Raw genomic sequence first — 16,030 nt, 5'->3', positions numbered from 1 at the left:
TCTTATAAATTAATTTTGTAAGATTAAATTAAATTTAAATTTACTATTCAAAAACATATGTTCATGATTAGTATAAGAAAAGTACGATAGAGGTGATATATTAATTAATCATTATTATATATAAATAAAAAAAAATTATTTTACAAGGTAAGGTTAGATATGACGAGCCTAAATCTTATCTCATTTGTATGAAGCAGCCTCGTTAAATAGAGCGTGTAGCGTAGCCTCCTTTAGTTTCACCTACTCATTGTGCGTTTAGTGTGTCTCATATCGTTATGGAGCAACCTTTTCCTTCTATATCGAGACACACCTATGATGTGTTTCTTAGTTTTCGTGGTGAAGATACCCGTTTTGGTTTCACCGGTAATCTATACAGCGCTTTGAGTCAAAGGGGAATCTTTACCTTCTTTGACGATGATGCCCTACGAAAGGGTGAAGAGATCAAACCTTCTCTTCGCAGAGCAATACAAGAGTCCAGAATATCCATCATTATTTTCTCCAAAAATTATGCCACCTCAACGTTTTGTTTGGATGAACTTGTCCATATTCTTGAGTGTTACACAAAACACAACATGCATATTTTGCCTGTGTTTTATGATATAGATCCGTCACACGTGCGGCATCAAACTGGGAGTTACAATGAAGCATTTGCTAGTCACGAACGTGGAAGATTCAAAGATGATATTCAGAAGCTGCAAAAATGGAGGTTGACTTTGACTCGAGCTGCTGATTTGTCTGGTTTGCATTTCAAAATTGGGTAACACTAACACACCTCTCTTTATTCTTTCTAGTTTAATTTAGTTTTAACACATTGTTAGTCATTAGTGAGTTAGGAAATCATTAAAGGAAGTCTTAAATTATAAGAAATTGTAATCAAGTCTTTAATATTTTATAATTTTAATAATTAAATTCATATATATAATTAGTAACAATAAGACACCTCTCTTAACTCCAAGCATGTAGTTCAGCGGTAGGGGTTGATCAACGCTTAAGCAAGGTCAGAGATTTGAATCTTACCTTGTGTATGCAGTCAAAAAAAAAAAAAATCAAATAAGACACCTCTCTTATTCCTTTTGGTTTAATGCGTGTTCCGAACAACAATCCAAGTATGCTAGCTCACTTAACCACGGCGCCAAATGAGATTCTGTTATTATGTTAAAGATAACTATACTTTAAAAGTAAGTTTTACTAGAATTATTTTATTTAATAATTTATATTATACATCAATTTTAATGATTTTATTAAGTTTTTAATGATCCGACCGTTAATTAAATTAAATTTTTTTAATACATATATTAAGTTTACAAAGTTTTAAAAAATTTGAAAAACTATTTGATACTTCATTTTATTAACTTAAATTTATAGATAATTATAAAAATATTTTATATGTTGATTTGAATTAATGAAACGGAGTATCAAATAATTTTTAAATTTTTTAAAATTTGTAGAATTGATTTATATATTAACAATTTTCAATTTAGTGGTTGAATAATTAAAATTCAATATAGAACATGAATTATTGAGTAGAGTAAGTTTAGGTAGACTTAGTCTTAGAGTGAGTAAATCCCTCCTCATAAATATTCCACTCAATGACTGATGTTTTATATCAAATTTTAACTATTCAACTACTAAATTAAATAATTTTAATGCATAGATCAAATTTACAAATTTAAAAAAATTGAAAATATTTGATATCTCATATCATTAATGCAAATTGATGGATAATTATAAAAATATTTTATATATTGATTTGAATTAATGAAATGCAGTATTAAATAATTTTCAAAATTTTCAAAACTTTACAGATTTGATTTATACATTAAGAACTTTTAATTCAACAATTAAATTGTTAAAATTTGATGTATAATACGAGTTATTGAGTGAAATAAGTTGATCTCTCTTTTCTCTCTGCTCTCTCTCTCTCTCTCTCTCTCTCTCTCTCTCTCTCTCTCTCTCTCTCTCTCTCTCTCTCTCTCTCTCTCTCTCTCTCTCTCTCTCTCTCTCTCTCTCTCTCTCTCTCTCTCTCTCTCTCTCTCTCTCTCTCTCTATATATATATATATATATATATATATATATATATATATATATATATATATATATATATATATATATATATATATATATATATATATATATATATATATATATATATATATATATATATACACACACACATATAGGGGGTGGCTCGACCAAGAACCATTATTAATATGAGAATATGATAACAACTAATTATAACTCTTAAATTAAAATAAATGATTTATATTAAAAGATTACAAGTAAAGTTGTTATGTATCATCACTATTAGATCGTTATTAAACTCCTTGCCACCTCCACCTCACAACCACCACCTCCATCGTGTCGTCATTGTCATTGTTATCAGCAATGGTAGCAATGATGGCGTTACCAACAATGGTAATGGTGGAAATGATAGTAATGATAATGGTGGTTGTGATAGCAATGTTATAGTAGTGGTAACAATAACCCAACAATTTAACCAATGACTTGTTAATTGACCCAGTACTTTAGTTGATTTAATAACTCGAATTTTAAAACTGCAAATTATATATCTAAATGAGAAGAACAATAATTTCTAAAAAAAATTATTTAAAAACGAGTAAAATAAAAATACTCATTAAAAAATAAAGACTAAAATCTATAAGGGTAACATCATGTTGTACCAACATTGGTTGACATAAGTGATAATGATTTGTATCTTTTAACCAATTTGTTCAGGGCTCAAATCTTAATATTGAGTATATAATAGACTATGTTATAAGAGGAATATCAATCTTATGTGCTTAAGATCCTCAACGGAGATTAGTCATTAATTCCTACCAATATTGTGGTTATCCAAAAATAATACCATATTGCCAAAAAGTATATGATACTAAAGTAATTAATTGTTAATGATGATTTGGAAACTAGCCATGAATTAGAAGCACTAATTTAATTTCACGTTTTATTAATTACAGGGAAGAATACGAGTTTGAGTTCATTAAAAAGATCACAAAAGAGGTCTCGTGTAATCTTAATCGATGTCCCTTACATATTGCTAATTATCCTGTTGGATTGAAAACAAGAGTGGAAGATATACAAAGACTTGTGGGATTTGAGTTTGATAACAAACTAAACAAAGTGACCATAATTGGAATTCACGGGATGGGTGGAATAGGAAAATCAACTCTTGCACGTGCCTTTTATAATTTGATAATGCATCAATTTGAAGGTACATGTTTTCTTGCTGATGTTAGAGAAAAGTCATCAACTAAGCATGGCCTTGTGCAAGTCCAAGAGACAATGCTTTATGAATTAGTTGGGGAGAGAAATATCAAGTTGGGAGATGTTAATCAAGGAATTCCATTGCTACAACAAAGACTTTGTCGGAAAAAAATCCTTCTTGTTATCGATGATATTGACAAAAAGGAACAATTAGAAGCAACTGCTGGAGGTCTTGATTGGTTTGGTTTAGGAAGCATCATCATTATAACAACAAGGGATAAGAATTTGTTACATATTCATGATGTTGAAAAATTGTACGAGGTTAATGAATTGGATGATATTGAAGCTCATAAATTGTTTACATGGAATGCTTTCAAAAACAAAGAAGTTGATCCAAATTACATGGAACTCATAAAACATGCAGTATATTATGCCAAGGGCCTTCCACTGGCTTTAGAAATAATAGGCTCAAACTTGTTCGGTAAATCATTTGATGAATGGGATTCTGCATTAAAAACATATGAAAGAATTCCAAATAGAGATATTCTAAAACTTCTTAGAGTTAGCTATGATAGTTTGGATACTTACCAGAGGGAAATATTTCTTGACATAGCTTGCTTCTTTAGAGGTTACCCTTTGAGATATGTTACAAATATGTTCGAGGCAAGAGATTTTCATCCAAAGATTGGAATTAAAATTCTAGAAGAAAAGTCACTCATTAAAATTGACAGATATGATAATAAATTTGTGAGAATGCATGACTTGATTCAACATATGGGAAAAGAAATAGTTATACAACAATCAACTAGTGCTCAAAAACGAAACAGATCATTATGGTCTTATGAGGACATTGTAAGCATTTTGGAGAGAAACATGGTAAGTAATAGTTTTCCTTTCCATCTCTTTCACTACCTCTTTAGTTAAATTTGTACTACATTTCATGATCCTTAACTTTTATTAACTAGAAGAAAATAAACGAAATTATAATTTTTAAGTTCTAAATTTTGTGGTTCTTTGTTTTTTATTTGAAAGGAAAATGATGAAATTGAAGCCATGATGCTAGACATGCCAGAAGATCAAGAAGTGAAATGGAATCAAAAGGTGTTTGGAAAACTGAAAAACTTACGAATGATGCTAATAAAAAGGAATCCGAAGTGTTTTAGAAGCCTTAAAGATCTCCCAAACGAGTTGAGAGTATTGGAATGGTTGGGATATCCTAGAGCTTCTTTACCATCTAATTTTCATTTGAAGAATCTTGTAATACTCAACTTGTCATATAGTTACTTTCAATGGGCCAAACCACTCCAGGCATGTACAATTAATTATACGTTATGTGACATTTATTTATTTACTATTAAACCCACCATGCCTGATTCTTCAAACTATTAATATAGACTTATTTATTATTTTGCAGAATTCAAAATTTTTGAGACACTTGATTCTGAGAGGCTGTAAATATCTAAGAAGAATACCAAACATATCTTGTTTCCCAAGTTTGACTGAATTGTGTATTTGTGAATGCACAAATTTGACCAAGATTCATGATTCTGTTGGATACTTGCATAATCTTCAAAGGTTTTGTGCCGAAGGATGTACAAAGCTCATGATTTGTCCACGTGGCATAAAGCTGACATCTCTAGAATATCTTAGTCTTCGCAACTGCATCAATCTTGTTATTCTTCCAGAAATATTGTTACCAATGAACAAACTAAAATTTGTTGACTTGGGAGGAACTTCCATAAAAGGGCTTCCACTTTCAATGCAAAATCTTGAGGGCCTTCAAATCTTATCCCTAGAGGGATGCAAAAAGCTTGAAATTGATGGGTCGTTCAATTTCTTTCAAATGCTACCACAGTTCTTTCACAATTTGACACAATTGATTTTACGAGATTCAAATTTGACTATACTTCCAGGATGCATTGAAAAATGTCACTCCTTGAAACATTTAGATGTTTCTAATTGTAAGAGGCTTCAAGAAATTAGAGGGCTTCCACGAAACACAACTCACTTTTGGGCACATAGAACTCTCGTGGAAGCTGATTCTTCAACTTTAAACATGTTACTCAGACGGGTAGGTCTCTCTTCTATATTTTTTGTTTATATAATTAGCTTTGTCGTATCCTAAATTCGCCCTATAACATGTTTAACAGGCAATTGTTTCTTCTACAATATGTTGTTATTCTCTCCAAGGTCAACGAATCCCAGAATGGTTTGACCACTCTACTAAGGGAAACTCTATGTGTTTATGGTTTCGTAATCATTTTCCTTCTCTCACTGGGTGTGTTGTTTTAAGAGTTTGTGATGATATCAAGCCTCCTTACCATATGAAGTTTAATTTCTTCATTAGTATCAATGATACTGGGATATGTGTTTCTTGTTTCAGTTGGGGTAAAGTCGATTGTGTTTCTAAGAATGGCCATATATTTGTGCTCAACCTTCAACCTCATTTCCACCATCCATTGGATTTGGCTATTGAAAGAGCACTTTCTACAAAAGAGTGGATTCGAGGGGATGTTTTGATTACGATGGGTTCTGAAGAAGATCGTAGTTTAGGAGTGGTCGAATGGATTGGAGTTTATGTAAACCGAGCATTTAGTAGCATGGAGGATGTTAGGTTCACATATCCTTATTCTCCCAATGATACACATGTTGAAGGAACTTGATATATACACACTACATCAAAATTAATTTTTTGTGATAATTAATTTATTATCTAGCAACCATATAAATGACCATTATTTTTTTTTACCAGCATTTAAATAAAGACTGGTGTATCTAGTGTTACTAATACTATTACCAGCATTTATATAAAATGCTGGTAAAGATCTACTAATAATTGTCGGAAAAACTTATATTTTTAGTGACAATTCTAGTAGTCATTTTAAAGGCTATTAATTTTTTTTTTAATTTTCTCTTTTATTTTAAATAATTTATTCCTATAATTTCCTTTTCTAAATTCATAACTTATATACTTTTTTTTATCTCTACACGGTATGAGATTTGTAAGACGAGGGTTGTCTTTTATTTATATATTTTTACTTTATTTTTTTTAATTTTCTTGTCTCTTAAGAAATGTGAGATCTATAAGGTAAAAGTTTCTCTCTAATTGTTTTATAACGCTCTTGAATTTGATAATAATGAGTGATTTGCTACCAATTTAAAATAGTAAATTAGGAGTCAACCCTATAAAATGAACCTGTAAGGTGATAGTTATTACTCACTTATATACTATTTAATTATCTTATCTCTAATCGATGTGAGACTTAAGTTTTTTCTAATAAATAATTGTCGCTAGTAGTAAATTTTAGTGTAATATAAGTATATTTTTAGTGACTATTATATATTAGTCATTAATGTTTTTATATATGAGGACAATTAAATTATTGTCATTAAATAATTATCGTTAATAACAAATTTTGTTATAGTGACAACAACAAAAGTCATTAGCTTTAGGACCTATTTTTATGTTTTTTCAGGGGTACTTACAAGAGAGAGAAAAAATATAGGAAGAAAAATTAAAATAAATTTTTTGTATAAGCTGAAATTAGTTTATTCATAAATTAAAAATAAGATTTTGAAGAAGTAAAATAGGAAAAAACTTGTATAAATTAATTTATGCATAAACTAATTTTAGCTTAAGAAGTAGCTTATTTCACTTTTCCTTCCTATTTTTCTCCTTACAAGTGTTTGTGAAGAATTAAGTTTACTCAAACGAGCCTTATTCAACTCCACGATCTCATTAGAGTGGTTATACTTTTATCAATTTTATACTTCAGATCAGATAGAGCATTTTTAAATCATCAAGCAATGGCTCCAAGTTTTGTTGTGACTCAAAATGCTAAGGCCAAAAAGAAAAATAAGAAAACTAGTATCATAAGTTTCAAGGGAGTTCACTCATCAAAGTAAGGATTACATTGAAGTACGCATGAAAATTACACTACAATAAAATAGACTTTTAGTGGCATTTAATATGACTTTTAGTAGCAATAAAAATTGCTACAAAATTTTTTACCGGCATTTCACACATTAGCCATTATATGCAGTGTCACTAAAATATTTACCAGCAATTATTCTACATGCGGGTAAAGACCCTCATAATGGTCGGGAAAAGTGTATAAATTTTTGTGTCATTTGTTACTGGCATTTAAAATTGCCGCTAAAAGTTTAAGAAAAGATTTATAATACTCTTTAATTATCTTATTTCTAGTTGACGTAGGACTTGTAAGATGAGTACAAATACTCTTTAGTTACCTTATTTCTAATTGATGTGAGACTTAGAAGATGAAGGTTATCTTCTAAGTATATATTCTTTAATTTTTTTAATTATCTTATCTCCTAAATACCAATTTAGAATAGTAAGTTATAGGCCCAACTCAACCTTATAAAACATACTTGTAAGGTGAGAGTTATCATTCACTTATATACTCTTTAATTATTTTATTTCTAGACGATGTGGGACTTAAGTTTTTTCTAACAAATAATTGTCGCTAATAGTAAATTTTAATGTGATGTAAATACATTTTTAGTGGAAATTATATAATAGTAATTAATATTTTTATTAAATAATAAAATAGAGGCAATTAATTTATTGCCATTATATTAAATAATTGTTGGTAATACTAAATTTTGTTGTAGTGTTAAGTTCATAGCATTTGATTCACATAAATTTGATGAAGAAGAAGAAAGTTTGAAAACTAAGAATAACTAGTTAAGTACATAAAGCTATATATGCTTTCATGTGGATCAATGCTTGAAGGTCATTCCTCCTTTTTCTTTTTGTTTCACTATACTTTTATATTTAGAAATTTGTTTATGACTCAACTTAATATGCATGTTTTTATGTAGGAGGGGGGACATTTTGAGGGTTGGCATAGTAAGCATGATGGAATTAATTCTACCCTACAAAGGACCTATCATAAGGACTATGTCTAGAAGAATGCAAGAGGAATGAGTTAGGGATGAAGGTAGAAGGCCTAAGCTCATACTGAGCTATAGGTTACTTAATATATAGTTCATGTCTTCTTTGAATATTTTTTCTTTTATTTCTTGACCTTGTATTTTGGTCATTTAGAATATGAATTCATTTCCTTATAATTAATTTTTCCTTTAGAGTATTCCAAGAAGGCGCAACTAATATTTGAAAAGTGTGTTAAAATTAGGCTTGTTTGGTCATTTAGAATAGGAATTCATTTCCTTGTTTGCTTCATGCTCTCTTATTGACTTCACACAACACCCACCTAGTCACATGTTCCATACCTAATCACATTGTTTGCATGTTTACTTCTACACCACTTTTCTTACTCTTTCACCCGCCATCACACCTTCCACACCATGCCTCTTGTATAACTCTCATTGGTTGGTTTGGATCTAGGATTTGGGCACCTAAACCATTTGAAATTCAAATTTGAACTTCAAATTTGGTCAACTATAGTAAGTTGGCGTGAGTATAAAAATTAACTTAACTTTGGGATGCGTAGTCTTAATTAGCTTAACTTGCACTATAAACTAACAAACTCTATATATAGGAGTGTACCCTCTCTTGTTTGTCACTTTTGAATATTTAATGAAAGAGATTGAGTTTTGTTTCAACTTTCAAAAGTCTTTGAGTTCCTCTCATAGAGTGCAACACTATATACAACTCATATCAATGATCATTTTTTTTGTGGTGACTCATCTTCCCGCTGTAATGTCCTTTAGTAATGTAAACCTCTGAGCCATGTCCTTTAAAAAGAAGATGAAAGTAAAAAGAATAAAACTTTTAATAATTTCACTAATCATATATTTTTTGGTGAAGATGAAAATTTCAAAGAGAAGCAAAAACAAAAATTACACTATCCAACAATGAAATTTATAATTGTTATTTATGGACAAAAAAAAAACCTCTTCATCCACCAAAATCATCTCCAATGGATTCTTAAACTCTGGCAGCCTCCACAATCTTATTATATGAACTCTTATCTTTCAGTCAATTCTTCCCGCTGCAATGTCCTTTAGTAATGTAAACCTCTGAGCCATGTCCTTTAAAAATAAGATGAAAGTAAAAAGAATAAAACTTTTAATAATATCTTCACTAATCATATTTTTTTTGGTGAAGATGAAAATTTCAAACAGAAGTAAAAACAAAAACTACACTATCCAACAATGAAATTTATAATTGTTATAATTTATGAAAAAAAAACCTCTTCGTCCACCAAAATCATCTCCAAGGAATTTGTTTGCAATGCATTCTTAAACTCTGGCAACCTCCAAAATCTTATTATATGAACTCTTATCTTCTAGTTAATTCTTCCCACTGCAATGTCCTTTAGTAATGTAAACTTCTGAGTCATGTCCTTTAAAAAGAGAATGAAAGTAAAAAGAATAAAACTTTTAATAATATCTTCACTAATCATATTTTTTTTAGTGAAGATGAAAATTTCAAACAGAAGCAAAAACAAAAACTAAACTATCCAACAATGAAATTTATAATTGTTATAATTTATGAAAAAAAAACCTCTTCATCCACCAAAATCATCTCCAAGGAATTTGTTTGCAATGAATTCTTAAACTCTAGCAGTCTCCATAATCTTATTATACGAACTCTTATCTTTCAGTCAATTCTTCCCACTGCAATGTCCTTTAGTAATGTAAACCTTTGAGCCATGTCCTTTAAAAGAAGATGAAAGTAAAAAGAACTACTACAAGATGCATATTCTACATCGGTTCTCTAAAGGCATCTACATCTGTTCTAAAACCGATGTAGAATAGAGCGACGTAGAACATATATACATTTTTACATCGGTTCTGAAAAACCGATGTAGATTTATGCTTAAATCTACATCTTTTGTTCAGAGAACCGATGTAGATTTATGCTTAAATCTACATCGATTCTCAAGAAAACCGATGTAGATTGCATTAAAAAAAATCATGCTTATTTTTGGACTTACTTCAATGAATCTGACATGTGAAATAAATTTATACGTTTAAAAAAAAAATCATGCTAATTTTTTCACCAGGCGTGGCCCAGCATCAAGTCCTCTAGCCTCCTAACTAGATTTAAAAAAACTACAAAACAATTCATAATTGCCAAAGGAGTGCACCTAACTAGGTTTAAAAAAACTACAAAAAAATTCACAATTGCAAGGAAAATGAAATGAAACTGCAAACAAGATTAACCATTCCACTAAGTTTCGTAATCATAACACCAAAGTTCCTTAACAAGCTACAACAAATTCATTTATATAGTTTTCTAGCATAATGGTTTATCTATTATTCCAATTTCATCAGATGTCCATGAAGCAAAGCAATACTAAAATATTAATTTGATTGGCAGGGATATACTTAAGCAGTTTGCCTTTGACAATTACAAATACTTTAACCCAAATTTGACAAATAATTTAATCTTCTCAGTTGTCACAGACAATTCTAATTTTTATATCATCATCAGATAACTAACTAGAATGAACTTTTGTTTTGGATTTATAAAATGAGATGACCTTCAATGTCATAAGGATTAAGGAATTTAAGTTATACATCTAAAAAGGTGTTTCTTCTATGCAAATAGATCATGCCACACATTAGGAGAGTTGAAAATACTATAGTTATTGCCTGAAAAATCCAAATGATACCACAATTATAACGCCATCCCCCCCTAAAAAAAATACATTAATCACATGATCACATAATGTACTAATAAAAAAATATGCATCACCAAATGTATCATCATAAAAACTAAATGTACTAAAGGGGTTTTGTTACTTTAAATAACGAGCAAATTTTATGCACCTGATTTTGCATCATGTACTTATTTGACGTTTTCTTCTCACTAACTTGTCTAGCACAATTTCAGGTAACATGAATGTGTGGAAAAGTCCCAATTTTCCTCTTGGTTACTCAAATTAACAACTCATAAGTAACATTAAAAGATTATCTTTCATGTTTCAGGATAAAATTATTCATACAAACTGATACAAAAAGCAGGGATATACTCTACATGCTAACAGGTATGGAAAAAAGTGACAGAAAAACATGGATCCCTGAAACAAGCATAAAATTCAAAAACACAACCAACCATGGAATGATTCTTGGTTCTCAGAGAGCAAGTTTACAACTAATTTCCCAAATGTAGAAGTGATTTTACTTAAAAACACATAATTATTCATCAAGAATTCGACTTGGAAACATCAAGATCAAAAACTTAGCTAACAAAAGAAAACTCACAGTAGCAAAAATATCCATAGATGATAAGCATGAAAAAAGGATATTGTTTCAATACAACAATAAACATAGAGAGATTTTTCTTGCATAGAAGTAAAGTACCTGAGTAGCAAAAATAAGAAGTTCACCAACAGAGAAAAGAGCAAGGAAGCCATACATGCTTCTGAATAAGAAGGCGCCTAAACAAAATGCAGAACCAATAAATGTAGTCGTTGAGAGAAGCTGCAAATGAATTTAGTGTGTTTAGTATAAGAGAACAAGGAGGGATCAAATTACACTAGTGTTTACATTCACTCTTACCCTGTTCAATATATTTTAATTGGATAATTTCATCTCAAAAGTTGGATTAAAAGTTCCTTTCATATAGATTGTACTTACAAAATTTTATATTAATCCAAAATTATTTTATATTCATTATAATTAATGTAATATAAACAAATGAACTATTTGATTATTTTCATATTGTTATTAAATTTTGACAAAAATGGACACAAGCAATTGAGGTGATATATAGTTATTATTCAATGCTTAGGTTGATAAAAAGCACATTGTATATGGTTCCATTCAATCAATTTATGGCTACATTTTAAATTAATCTATTCTATTAAGGCCAATCCAGAATCTCAGTATTATAAAACATTTTTTCCAACCGGTCACATACAGGATAAGAATTTCAAAACTGCAACCATGATTTCAAAACTTTTTGTTGTTACACATGCCTCATGTAAGAAGCTGATCAGTACCTTAGGTGAAGCGATTTAAACAAAGCATCCTAGACCTTGATGTCTTAATATTTTCAAATTTCAAGTGCATAATATATGCCCGATCTTTTCATTTACAGATTGTAACCTCCACAATTAAGGTAGCAACTGTTTAGTGAGGATGCATAATCCATATCATATGGCATAAGAAACCATGACCCTAAACATAACTTGCCTCTCATCTGGGACATGCACTCATCACTAGTGCAAAAAGGGGCTACTACGTCTCCTCATTTACGTCGGAAACTGGAACAGCCAACGTTGTAAAAACACAGTGGCATTTCCGTAAATATAGAGGGGGAAATTTACGTTGGACATATGGGGGTCCGACGTAAATTAGACAATTTACGTCGGACTATTTTGTAGCCGACGTAGATTGGCTAATTTACATCGACCCCCCTTGTCCGACGTAAATTTCCCCATATAATGTTGCTGGATACGGGATCCTTGTAGTAGCTAGGCTGGACCAACATCCAGCCGAGAGAGGGCAGCGTTTTCTTATCTTCTTCCCCCCGTAGGAGTAGCACAAAAAAAAAGGGATTAGCATTATTGACCCAATGATAAACCACTAACACCTTCCTCATTGGGGCTCCGCGCACTGGGAAAACGCTCTCAGCAAGTGGAGTGCTCACGCACAATATGAGAGTATCAGATCCAGTTACGTCAAGTTTCTCAGGCGCCAAAGGACATGCTTAAAAGCAGTAGTGAGGAACTCTGCTACGTCTTCAAGAGGTGTGGTTTTTATTACGTCTTCTCATTTTTCTGTTTGTGATTTTAGATGCTGGAAATGATGATGTCAAGTTGAGTTCTAGGGACCAAAGAAGAGAAGCAAGAGGAAAAAACCAGCAGAGGAAAATAAGGAGGAAGAAAAGCCAGAAGAAAAGCCAAGTCTGGGTTTCAAAACAGGTCGTTCTGCTTGGAGAACGGCCCGTTCTCCGTGCAGAATGGCTCGTTCTGCTTGCAGACTTTTTTTCTTTTTTTAAAGTTTTTTTTACAACTTTTACATCGGACTTGTTATGTCTGACATAAATTTACGTCAGTTTTTTACTACCGACGTAAATTTACGTCTCCTGCTTCTACGTCGGTGATTTTTCCGATGTAAAATCCCTAAAATAACCGACGTAGAATGTATATTCTGTACTAGTGCATAGTCTGCTATCACAATCTGGTCTAAAGGACTTTTATTATAAGAGGGGCAATTCATAAATGAGCTGTTGAGGAAGCCTAAAATTAACAAATTCAGAATTACTCAACGAGTTGATGCTTGAAATAAATCTTAAGATCAGACAGCTAACAACAATAATAGTCATAAAAGGTCTATTAGAAGAATTTCCTGATGCAAAATATCTCTATATAATGGTTCCAGATTCTTCTATGAATTTGTTATCCCAAAATTTGTGTTTCATAACAAGCCAAAGGATAAGGATTTGATTTCTGGACCAGCCTAAAAGCTACCGATCCTCAAATATCTTTAAATATGCAATATTTTTTAGAAAAATAAATAAAGAATAAAGAACACCCACAAGTGTGTGTTGCTCTGCCAATTCAAATTTGACTTGTGTTGTAAAGCCCTGTGACCGAGTCATAGTTATCAATCTCAGATGACAAAGCATAATGACCAACTCCAAAAATGCTACAATGGTACAACGCATTAGGGGCTGGCCACTATTCATTAGTACAAAAGGGTCTTTTACGTCGGAAAAGGCTCCGACGTTAATACGGGATACGTAAATTTACGTCGCCTCTAAAAGACGACGTAACTTTACGTCGAAGATGCCTTGTGCCCGACGTAAAAAAGGGCTTTGAAAGGGGAAAAATGAGGCAACAATTTATGTCGGACTATACCTTGTCCGACGTAAATTTACGTCGGCCTATGCTAGGTCCGACGTAAATTTACGTCGAACAAGGTATAGTCTGACGTAAATTGTTGCGTTTTTTTTTATTTTGCTTGTTTATTGATATATCCAAAACCTGCATATATAGTCCATAATATAAAACCTAAACCAGGCAGTCCATAATAGAAATTTAAATTATATTTCAAAATTGAATGACAAAGAAAATAATATATAAATGTTAAAAAATATAAATTATGACAATGAAAATCCTATAATCCTAAAAAAGCTATAAAACATATGTTTGTCAATATGCTATCAAACTAGAAACATAATATCTAACTAACTAAACCTAGAAATCTAACTAATATATACTTTGAAGAAAAAAAGTTGTCCATTGTTCTCTTATCTTGATGATCTCATCTTCGGGCAATGGAGATGGATCTTGAAAGACCTGAAACATTAATTTAAGTGTCATTAATATGCAATGTTAATTATCCTAAAGGTAAATATACTTAAATAAATTTTGATATGAATTAACTGCGCCCAAGAATCAGTAATACCCGCAGAAACTATGGCTCTCATCCAATACATGATGTAATAGCCACATTCAAACGAGTCTTGTTGCTTATTACACTAAAATGAGAAACAAATAACTATTATTTCCAAAGTCAATAAATTTAAATATTATTGACTGTATGAATTCATTTGCTAACCTTAGGGTATATGAAGTGCAATGACTTTGATGATCTGCTTCTTCCACTTAAAATATTAGCTCCAGACACGATTCTAATTAATTGAAATAAAAACAGTGTTAGCCAATATATATAATTACAATTTTAAAACATAATGAAAAAATTTAGTTACCCTTATAATTGGTATTTAATTAATTTCGTGGCTTGGTTTTCGATGTAGTGAACAAAACCACACCACGGTGTATTCCTTAGGAATGATTACCATTAATTGCCAATGGGACCTACATTGTATGACAAACAAATTAGTTATAAAATTACCATGATTAAAAAACCAATTAAAAAACTAACCCGTCAATGTATGGAGCCATGTATATATCTCTTCCTGAGTCACTCATCCATGTTTGCATATATTGCTGGATCTGGACCTGAGTGTTTCCTGATTTTTGGATGGATTGAGGCTCAATAAATCCATACACTTGTGCTTGTGCTTGCTCCACGCACACTCAATTTGTCCATGTACCTAACACAAATAATTATTATAAGTTAAATGTAATTATTGTAAATTTAGACTCATAAAAGAAAATATGACTTACATGGCCCACAACTGTATGATAGATATATTTAACATGGAGTTTCCCCTAACAATCTCTAATGCATCAGGCAGAGATATGTATAGTGGAACATCAGAGCTATCAACTCCAAAAACTCTAATGTCCCACTGCAATTAAATTGGCTTCTTCTTTAATTGTGGTAATATGGTTAGAAGCTTAGATGTGGGGTCATCCTCAGCTTCTGTATTAGCATGATCAACATGAGGTTCTCTCATGACCTCCTTACCACGATTGATAAAATCCTAAAGAAATAATCAAAATTAGTTAAACAATAATAGAATTATAAGAATATAAAAGAGCATATAATATAATTACCTTTGCCCGTGCTGAAAATGCCATGACCAAACATTTTGGCCAAGCTAAGAATGTGCCGGTTGCCTGCCCCACTAGTTGAACCTCTGTATTGGGCAAAGGCATTGGAGCAGCAGCATCTTGAACTTGGTCAACCATAACCCGTGTCCAGTCTGGCTGTAGAGGGACACCATGGATGGTTGAGTCACCTTCAAATACTCAGCCAATAGCCACTAACTGTGGGGGGTCATCCTCAACATATAACTCACACTGGTTTGGTACATCAGTGTTCCAGTGAGGGATCTGGAGCAGCACAACTCCCTTTAGTGTTGACTCGAACACCATCATGAACAACTGCAGTCTGTTGCTGAGAACGAGCCAAAAGTTTAAACTTTTGTTCAAACTCTTCTCGAATATTCTT

General features: G+C 31.4%; 1 protein-coding gene across 1 annotated transcript; it reads left to right on the top strand.

Annotated features, from left to right (window-relative positions):
• Positions 1–206: 206 nt before the first annotated feature.
• Positions 207–7,335, top strand: LOC114915447 (disease resistance protein Roq1). The gene is made up of 5 exons (XM_083073961.1): positions 207–757; positions 2,977–4,099; positions 4,256–4,531; positions 4,638–5,294; positions 5,374–7,335. The coding sequence occupies exons 1-5, from the start codon at positions 276–278 to the stop codon at positions 5,884–5,886; spliced, it is 3,051 nt and encodes a 1,016-aa protein (XP_082930087.1). The 5' UTR covers positions 207–275; the 3' UTR covers positions 5,887–7,335.
• Positions 7,336–16,030: the final 8,695 nt, after the last annotated feature.

Source organism: Cajanus cajan, chromosome 1 (genome assembly GCF_000230855.2).
Source record: "Cajanus cajan strain Asha chromosome 1, NIPB_CcT2T_4, whole genome shotgun sequence".
NCBI lineage: Eukaryota > Viridiplantae > Streptophyta > Magnoliopsida > Fabales > Fabaceae > Cajanus > Cajanus cajan.
Note: the sequence above shows the minus strand (reverse complement) of the source record. Positions and strands in the feature narration are given on the sequence as shown.